The sequence below is a fragment of the Oratosquilla oratoria genome, chromosome 21, assembly GCF_046742065.1.
Source record: "Oratosquilla oratoria isolate Oo_2021 chromosome 21, ASM4674206v1, whole genome shotgun sequence".
Lineage (NCBI taxonomy): Eukaryota > Metazoa > Arthropoda > Malacostraca > Stomatopoda > Squillidae > Oratosquilla > Oratosquilla oratoria.
Window position 1 is genome coordinate 21,551,015 of NC_134797.1, and position 10,000 is coordinate 21,561,014.

At 43.3% G+C, this 10,000-nt stretch overlaps 1 protein-coding gene across 2 annotated transcripts in view; it reads left to right on the forward strand.

Annotated features, from left to right (window-relative positions):
- The window catches only part of LOC143036777 (venom phosphodiesterase 2-like), a 103,125-nt gene that overhangs the window by 72,031 nt on the left and 21,094 nt on the right, over positions 1-10,000 (forward strand). For both annotated transcript variants that reach the window (XM_076204512.1, XM_076204511.1), the window contains 7 exons: positions 309-425; positions 2,084-2,191; positions 3,327-3,558; positions 4,221-4,302; positions 5,928-6,063; positions 7,707-7,827; positions 9,034-9,542. In XM_076204512.1, coding sequence (XP_076060627.1) covers positions 309-425; positions 2,084-2,191; positions 3,327-3,558; positions 4,221-4,302; positions 5,928-6,063; positions 7,707-7,827; positions 9,034-9,542 — 1,305 coding nt within the window. The remainder of the gene's footprint in view (positions 1-308; positions 426-2,083; positions 2,192-3,326; positions 3,559-4,220; positions 4,303-5,927; positions 6,064-7,706; positions 7,828-9,033; positions 9,543-10,000) is intronic.

The following is a 10,000-nucleotide window of genomic DNA, read 5'->3' on the forward strand; positions in this document are numbered from 1 at the left end:
CCATCTTTCTTTCCCTTCCTCCTCCTCCTCCTCCTCCTCCTCCTCCTCCTCCTCCTCCTCCTCCTCCTCCCCCTCCTCCCTCCTCCTCCTCCTCCTCCTCCTCCTCCCCTCCTCCCCCACCTCCTCCTCCTCCTCCTCCTCCTCCTCCTCCTCCTCCTCCTCCTCCTCCTCCCCCTCGCCCAACTCCCTCTTCCCCTCCCCTTCTCTTCCTCTTCCACCTTCTCCTCCTTCTCCCCCTCCTCCCGTCCGATATTTCCTTCCCTTCCTCCTCCTCCTCCTCCACATACTCCTCCACTTCCACTCCCCAGGGGAAGCGATCAGCCACCTACTTCTGGGTCGGATCGGACGTGCGCATTCAGGATCGCTACCCGACCTACTGGCAGAAATATTCGCAGAGTGTCTCCTTCGACGAACGGATCCGGGAGGTGAGACTCCAGACCTCTTCTTACCATTTACACGGCCAAACACTTTGACAAACCCGGTTTGTCAGACAAGTGTTTGAAGTGACGTTTGACCGTGTGAATGAGGTATTTGGTCGTCAAACACGTTTGTCGAACGTGTTTGACAACCAAATACCCTATTCACACGGTCAAACATCACTTCAAACACTTGTTTGACAAACCGGGTTCGTCAAACCGTTTGGCCGTCTAAATGCCCCTTTACGTTGCCATAATGCACAAAGTAACTTCTTCGCAGCTGCAGCTAAGGGATTTTTAAATGAATAGAAATTAAATTCTCTAACTCTCGTCTGACAGTGAAATCCCCGCCCTCTTTTCATTACGAGGATGATGAAAACACGTCACATGTTGCAGATTAATTATAAGTTGTACATTGGGATTTATGCGAAGCGCTGAAGAAGTCACACCCTCGTGTCCATCTAGAGTCGAGAGAGAAATGATCTCTCCACCAATCATAACATTAGGATTATTTTAGACATCAAAAAAAAAAAAAAAAAAAAAAAAAAAGTGGGGTGGGGGCTCACTGTCAAATTGCATCAAATGGACTCTGGCGAGTCTGACATCACAGACAAGTTGTAACAAGCTTTGAGCATCTACTGAGAAAGAGGACTTTACTCTCTTGTACCTGAAGAAACACCTGAGACCAGCGACGAATACACCTTTTAGTAAAGATCGTACGAGATGGACTTCGGGTAGGAACATCCCCCAACCGCTTGTCGTCATATCCCATCAATATTCTAGCCTCTTTCCGGAGGTGCAGCCCCGATAGGCTGGGACTCGGTTTCCGGACCGGGCCCAATATATCTATCAGATTTCGCTATATGTCTTCATCTTCTTTACGTAAGGAGAGTTGAGAACCGGTGACTACTCCTCCTCCTACAACTCAATGATTCATACAACACAACGATCTATCATTCACTCCCGACCGCTTAATGTTCCTTTAAAGGAACAAAAAGCCTTTAAGCCTTATTGTATATAAGTTATACATGAACATTTCATTCGTTAATACGTAACAAATCGTTTTCTGTTACATATAAAAAAAAATCATTCTCATGTATGACTTACGTATAATGGATTTTGAAGGGTCAATTTTTGTGCTGAAAGGAGCATCATGCGTTCGTCGGTTAATGTGTGAAGGTAACCGGCTAGTATGAGGATGAAGCAATGAAAAATCTCCGAGCATCAGCTCATCTCTTTTTTTTTTTTTTTTTTTTTTTTTTTTTTTTTTTTTTTTTTTTTTTTTTTTTTTTTTTTTTTTTTTTTTTTTTTTTTTTTTTTTTTTTTTTTTTTTTTTTTTTTTTTTTTTTTTGTAACTGATTGAAGTTTTGGCCCGGTTTGAAGACCAACTGTCATCCTCTCGAGGTTGCACCTTCAGATAGAGGTTAGGACGTCCATAGAATACAAACGCTGGGGAGATGATTCCACTAGACGTCCGTCTCCCAAGATCATCCTGTATGCATTCTCCTATCTTTGGTCTCAGCAAGTGCATTATTGTGAAGGCTTCGTTTGTGAATGGACAGATAGTTTTGCATATATTGTTTATACATTTGACCTGATACGGTCTGCTGCTGTGACCTGATTCTTCCTGTTCCTCTGACCTCTTTTGGGATTCCTTCTACCGGCAGGTACTTGACCTGCTGACCTTACCGCCAGCCGAGCGACCGTCTTTCATCACCGTTTACTTCCACGAGCCAGACGCCACCGAACACAAATTCGGAGTCCACTCCCAAGAGGTGGGCATTTGGTGACAATTCGCCCCCTGAGGGCAGTTTCATTTCATTTTGTTGTAATCTGTTGCATTCTATTTTGTTTAATTCATTTACTTTTATTCTATGTTATGTTATTTTATTTTATTCTATTTCATTTTGTTCTGTTGTCGTTTTAATTTTATATATTCATTTATTAGTTTTTATTTTATTTCTTGTTTTATTTTATTTCATTTATCTATTTATCTATTTTTATTGTGTGTGATATGTCATGGCCCAGTAAGAAACATAGCAGAGTTTTCAAACGATATGTCAATAAAACAACATCTTTGATCAGTTTTAAGGTTGCTCCTTAGAGAGAATACAGAAAACACTACAATAATAAAAAGGGGCTCTCCGCAGTAAAAGGGTTTGAGGTTGATGTGTTTTAAAATGGGTTTGTTCGAATACCGCTGAGAAGGGCAATAGAATCCCATAAGCGTGGTTACTTTTGAACATAAATAGGAAATACGTTCAGCAAACTTTGGGTGGGCACAGCCGCCATATTCAGCGGGAAGAATAAATAAATGTTTTTATTTTTTATCACTGTTTGCTGGTTCTCTGTTCTATGCTGTGGGATACATCCATATTGACACGGATCTCAAAGCCAAATATTTTGAAAAACTTCTTACCTTTGTTTTAAAGAGCGGCTTCCACATGTTTGCCCATGGACCCCCTATTTATAACATACTGTATGTCATACTGTTTATGTCATATCTATGTAATACTTTTCTACAGCCCCTTGGCTATCAAAAGACTGCCTCGGAGATGTTGATGATTGATATGGTTTAAGGTCACAAACTCCCCCCTATCAGGAGGCTAGGACGGTGCCCCTCACAGAGGACTTTATAGCCTGGAATTTAATGAACCATACCCTTGGATCAACATTGCTGTTGGCAGGGTTTGAACTGAGGGAGCCTATTATCTATCTGTTTTTTATGTATTTCTTAACATTGATTAATTTATCAATATATTTATTTATTCATCCATTTATTCATTCCTTATTAATTAGTTTGTTCATTTATTTATTCATTAATCTATTTATTTGCCAATCTATTTATTCATTTATTTAGATTATACTTACTTTTTGTGTATTTATATATCAAAATTTTTCTAACGCAAGGCCGAAGGTGCCCTTCTCGTTGTGGACGGCATGATCGACCTACTCATGTCCTCGCTGCATCGCCTCAACTTGACCCAGTGCGTCAACATCATGATGGTGTCAGACCACGGCGTGGCACGCTCGACCTGCTCCTCATCCATCCGCCTCGAGGAGTACGTCCCCGACATCGAGAAGAGGGCGAGAGTCACGCCGGGCGCCGTGGGACGTATGCAAGTTCTTCTGGACACGGAAGGTGGGTCTTCGCAAGAACCTCAGGGTGATGGGATCTGTTGGTAATAAAATGGCTGTTGATGGCGTTCCAAGTGAGAGGGCGCCCTTGGGAGGTGCACGGTCAAGCAGAGACGATCACGGTATAACTGGGATTGGGGACTTCTGCCCTGAGCCTGAAAGGGTGATCGGCTTACTCGATAAATCTAGTGTTATAGTCCATAAACACTACAGGATGTACAAAACAATAGCAACAAAAGGAATAACAACAACATCAATTAATTAGAACAAGAACATCATCATATTTATCATTATTATCATTATCATTATCATTATCATTATTATTATTATTATTATTATTATTATTATTATTATTATTATTGTTAATCATCATTATTATTACTATTACTATTATTACTATTATTATTATTACTACTATTGTTATTATTATTGTCATTTTTCTTATAATTATTATTATCCTTACTATTATTATTATTATTGTTATTATCATTATTATCATTATTATCATTATTATTATCATTATTATTATTATTGTCGTTTTTTATTATTGTTATTATTATGATTGTCATCATTATATCTATGATTATCACTGTTACTATTATCATAGTTTTCTAATTAGTGTGATTAATCATCAATGTTATTATCCTTTCCTTGTTACCTTTTCAGAGGAGAAGGACGACCTGCTCTCCAAACTTCGCTGCGCCAGATACGAGATGCGCGCCCTCCCTAAGAACCTCATCCCAAAAAGGTGAGGGAAGGACTAGTTTGGTCTGGTCCGAGCTGGTCTGGTCTGGTCTGGCCCGGTCTGGTTTGGTCTGCTCTGGTTCGACCCGGTCCATTATGGTCTGGTCTGGTCCAGTTCGGCACGGTCTATTCTGGTCTGGTCCGGTTCGGCATGGTCCATTCTGGTCTGGTCCGGTTCGGCCCGGTCTATTCTGGTCTGGTCCGGTTCGGCCCGGTCTATTCTGGTCTGGTCCGGTTCGGCCCGGTCTAATCTGGCTCGGCTCGGTCCATTCTGGTCTGGTCCGGTCTGGTCTGGTCCATTCTGGTCTGGTCTGGTTCGGCTCGGTCCATTCTGGTCTGGTCCGATCCAGTCTGGTCTGGTTTGGTCAAATTCGGTCTGTTCTATTCTGGCCTGGTCCGGTTCGGCCCGGTCTAGTCTGGTCTGGTCCGATTCGGCACGGTCCATTCTGGCCTGGTCCGGTTCGGCACGGTCTATTCTGGTCTGGTCCGGTTCGGCCCGGTCTATTCTGGTCTGGTCCGGTTCGGCCCGGTCTATTCTGGTTCGGTCCGATTCGGCCCGGTCCATTCTGGTCTGGTCCGGTTCGGCACGGTCTATTCTGGCCTGGTCTTACTGCTGGCAAGGCTGAGATTTGTTGGTATGTGCCTCTTCAAGGTGCCACACACGATTCAATGTAATTAATTGCATGATCTCAAATTAGCGGCTTGATTCATCTAATTTGATTATTTTCTTTCTTTTCTGTTCTTGTTTCCATTGTTTTTCATTGCTTTCCTTTTTCTTCTTCGTTTATTGGTTTCGCTTTTTTTCATATTTTCTTCATCTTGGTCCTTTTTTCTTCTTCCTTCTCCGTTCTTTATGATGTACTTATTACCGCTTCGACATTTTTTTTCTGTTTCGTCTTTTTTATTATTATTATTCGCGTCTGTTTTATAGTAATTTCTTTTTTCCTTTTTTTTTTCTTTTTTGCTTTTCAACAATTCTTTGACCTTTCCTTCCCGTTTTGTCCTCTCTTTTCGTCCTATTTTCTTTCTCACTTTCCTTTTTCTTTCTATTTTCCTTCACACTTACCTCCCGTTTGCCTTCCCCTGCCCTTTACTTACCTATTTTTCTCCTCTTTTTCCCTGTTTTTGTTATTTGCCTCATTCTCCTCATTGATCCTTTTCTTACCATTTGATTTCCTCATTTCACGTTTTCTCTCTTCTCCTTCCTTCTTTGTTTTCCTTTTTCCTTTTGCCTTCACTTCTTTTTACTCTATTCATATTTCTTGTTTCTTTCTTGCATTCTCAATTTCACATTTTCTTTTCCTGTCTTTCTCTGTTCCTCTTTGCCAGTTTACATTCCGATTCTTCGTTGCCGATGTCCCTTTTGTTTTCTCTTCCCCGTCTATTTGTTTTTCCCTCTGTTCTCTCCTCATCTTTTCTCTATCGCATCTTACCATTTTCCCAATTTCTTGCTTCCCATTGCTTCTCATTTTCTTCTCATTGCCTCCACTTTCCTCTTTCTTCCTTCTCCTCGCTCCACTTTTCGTAACACATCCCCCTGATCATATCTTATCTGGTCCTCACCTCACCACCTGCCCCAACCACCAACATGTTCTACGTTCTTTAGCCCCCCGGACCTTCTTCCCTCAGGTACCACTACACGAACAACGACCGCATCGAGGAGATCATCCTGGACACACAGCCTGGGTTCAGAGTCGTCACAGACTCTTCCAACTACTGCATCCTTGGCGAACATGGCTTCAACAACATCGAGAGGACGATGCAGGTGGGTTGGCAGGGAATGGGGCCGACTATGAAGACTGAGGACGGATGGAGAGCTTGATTACAGTTGAGGACTTGTTTACCACCTCGATGCTTTGCTGTCCTAAAATTTCGATTAATGAACGAATGAAGTCCTTTCTTTTCTTTTTTTCTTCTTTTTCCTTTTTTCAACTTTCGTTTAAAGTTCCTTTTTTCAATTTTTGTTTTAAAAAGTATTAGCTAATTGCGGTTTTTTTTCAATCGATAGAACATCAAGGAACTTGTTTATTCGTTTGTACCGCAATTACCTGAGGCTGTCGAGGTGACATGTAGATGAACTTTTGGGGACACCCAAATTTGACCCATCAGGAGTCTGCAAATATATATTTCCCAAATTCCTACATACAATATTTTGTCTATGATACACAGGAAGTTTTTTTTTTCTCAAAAGCCAAATTGTATCAATGAAACAACAAGTTTGACAAATGCACCAAATGGGACGATAAGACTTCCTCGAAGTCTGTTATCGTAATTCTGTCGTTCTTTTGAAGATAAGATATCAAGAATGATATGCGTAGCTCGAGTGATCATTTTCAACTAGATTTCATTCTATTTCAAGAATTTCATCCTGGGTCAGCAGTCTTAAAGCTGATTAGATATGAATAGCTTCCTCCCCCCCCTCTCTCTCTATCTGTTCATATATCTATCTGCCTACTTACACATCCATCTATCTATATCTATCTAGATATATTTACCTATCTATATATTCATCTGTTTATATATCTGTCTCCCTACCTACACATCCATCTATCTGTATCTATCTAGATCTATTTACTAATGTATTCATCTATCTGTATATCTATCTATATATCTATATCTCTCCCTCCATCCACCTCAATCTCCGTGCCCGTATACCTCTTCTCTCCCTCTCCCTTTCCTTCTCCCTCTCCCTCTCCTTCTAGATCTATCTATCTATCTGTCTATCTATCTATCTATGTATTCATCTGTCTGTATATCTATATATCTATATCTCCCTCTATCCATCTTAATCTCCGTGCCCGTCTCCCTCTTCTCTCCCTCTCCCTCTCCCTCTCCTTCTCTCTTTCCTTCTCCCTCTCCCTCTCCTTCTAGGTCTATCTATCTATATATCTATGTATTCATCTATCTGTATATCTATATATCTATCTCTCCCTCTATCCATCTCAATCTCCATGCCCGTCTCCCTCTTCTCTCCCTCTCCCTTTCCTTCTCCCTCTCCCTCTCCCTCACCCTTTCCCCCTCCCTCTCCCTCTCCCTCTCCCCCTCCTTCTCCTTCTCTATATCCCTCTCCCTCTCCCCCTCCCCCTCCCTCTCCATCTCCCCCTCCCTCTCCATCTCCCCCTTCTTCTCCTTCTCCCTATCCCTCTTCCTCTACCTCTCTGTCCCCTTCATCCTTTCTCGTTCGTTTTTTTTTTCTTTCTTTCTCCCATTCCCCTTTTGTCTCGTTCTTCTCATCCATGTCTCTCGACCTCCATCTCTTCATCCATCTATTCATCTATTCATCCACTCCCTCTGTCTCTACCTCTTTTCCTTTCTCCCTCCTTCCCTCCCCTTCCACCAATTCCCAACTGTCAATTTGCTCTTATGGTACTTCCCTCACCTTCCTTCCTCATACTCTTGATGCTCCAGGCCTCCTTCGTTGCCCACGGACCGGCCTTCAACGTGGGCCAGAAGACGGACGGATTCCTCAACATCGAACTCTACAACCTGATGTGCTACATCCTCAACCTCGATCCTGCTCCTAACAACGGTGAGTAACCAAAGGAAACTTTTTTCCTCGTGAGAGATTCTCACGATGCAAAGTGGACGCGTGCTCTCGCCTACGATTGGTTAAGAGCTGACCCTTCCATTGCGTCAGGCAAGCTCATACGCGGGAATGTAAATCCATTAGCGGGAACTCGGTAGATGGTTCCACACTATTACACTTCTATACATGTTCATATAATATTACAAATATAATACATTTGACACGCGCCAACTCCACGTTGGCAGCATCTGTGGGGCTGCGGGTTTTCCACCCATTGAAACTTGAGGCAACAATTGTAATCATTCTCTATCAACTTTATTCACTTCAGCTGCAAGGATAAAAATGCCTATGGGTTCAAATTAATACAGTGAAACAATGTTGTCTTTGAATCGCCTTTCTATCAATTAATTCTGCATTTGTCAACCCTCTCCGCTTTGGAAGAACATTTTCTAGAATAAGAACATTAAAGTGTTTCAACAGCCTGAGAGACTGAAGAGGAAAACAAAGTACCCTTATTCCCTCGCGTACTCATACTGCAAGCATTTCAGGCACCGTATTTATTTTCTGACTAATGATATTAAGCTGAAGGACACCTGTCTGCTGTGATTGGTCGAGCGGGAGATGACGTCAGGAGGCAAAGAGACCATACCTTAGGCCACCCACTACCCCATCACTGCTTTTGACGATCTGTAATGTGATCCGACGATTTCATTCAGCGCAAGGATCAAGCGTAGCCACATCTCCCCGCGCAACGTAGAGAAAGCTGAAAGAATCCCCGGCGCATGAACACTGTGTTGTTGATCTTGATTGAAATGTTTACTGTAATCCAGTCGTGCTCATTATCACATATTGATCAACTTAAGGATCTGTTGTGGCCAACGCCAAATGATTCTGTTCAGCTTAGAGCAGTAGTCCTCAATCTAGAGCTTCTGGATCCTCCGTGAGGTGGAGTGGGGGGGAGGGGGGATCACAGAGTCTCACAAATTGGGTCACAAACCTAAAGTTATTGAGAATTAGTGGATGTTTATCAGTTTTGTTCGTGCTGAATTAGTCTCTGGGAAATTAAGAAACAGGATAGGTATGAGGTTACACGAGAAAACGGGCTGGAAACTCTTGGCTAAGAGAACCCCTGGATGAGAAAGGGTCATCTCTCTCTCGACTAGGCTGTATACTACACTCTTCCCCTCTCATGCTAGTCTCCTATTACAGGCACCGAAGGGAGTCTGCACCACATTCTTCGCGTCCCGCCCACCGTCAGGCAACCAGAGGAACTCTTCCTCAAGGAAGAAGTCCTCGGCATGCCACAGAAAGAGGACCCTCCCCCGCCCGTTGTGGAGGAGGAACCTCCAAAAGAAAACACAACAGCCGAGGTCACCGCCACCACCGAAGAAGAGACCGCACCTAAGGCGGAGGTCACCGAGGAAGGTGTGGAACCGACTCCTGATGAAGCTGTCATCGAAGTGAACGCTACTTCGGAAGCGGAGGTCGTCTCAACTGTGGAGGAAGTGACGACAGTGAATGACACAGCCCAAGAGGCTCCTCAGGCCACTGCGACGCCCACACCGTCAGCGGAGGCGACTCCTGAGGAGACTCCGAAGACGAAAGTTGATGTCGAAGAGCAGCCGAAGGAGGAAGAAGTAGTGCAAGAGGAACCTCCTCAGGAAGAAGTGGTCGAAGAGTGCCGCTGTGATACATTGCGACGATATCGCGCTGACAAGGTGAGTTGAACCTTCTTAGACTTTTGATTTTGAGTTTTATCGCCCGGAAACCGGCAGCCCCACACTGCCTTGCAATGGTCATCAGGGCATCCCAGAGATCTCTCTGCGGAGAAACATCAGACTGCTCTCTATGTTGAATGACATATGAGGTGTGGCGGGGGAGATTTTCTACCCGCGAAGAAACACTGGGAGAGGAAGTCATATGAGGTATGGCGGGGGAGATTTTGTACCCGCGAAGAAACCCTGGGACAGGAAGTCGACGTAGCTACCCACAGAGCGCGAACGGGTTCCCTGTAGGTTGCTAGTAAGGTTTCCTCATTGATGGGAGTGAAACTTCGCGGGTACAAAATCTCCTCCGCCACACCTCATATGTCATTCCTGTTTCTTATATCATTGTGTGTATTGTAACTCCTGAAGATAACCTCTGATTGGGTCGAAAGACGTCTACAGTAGAGTAA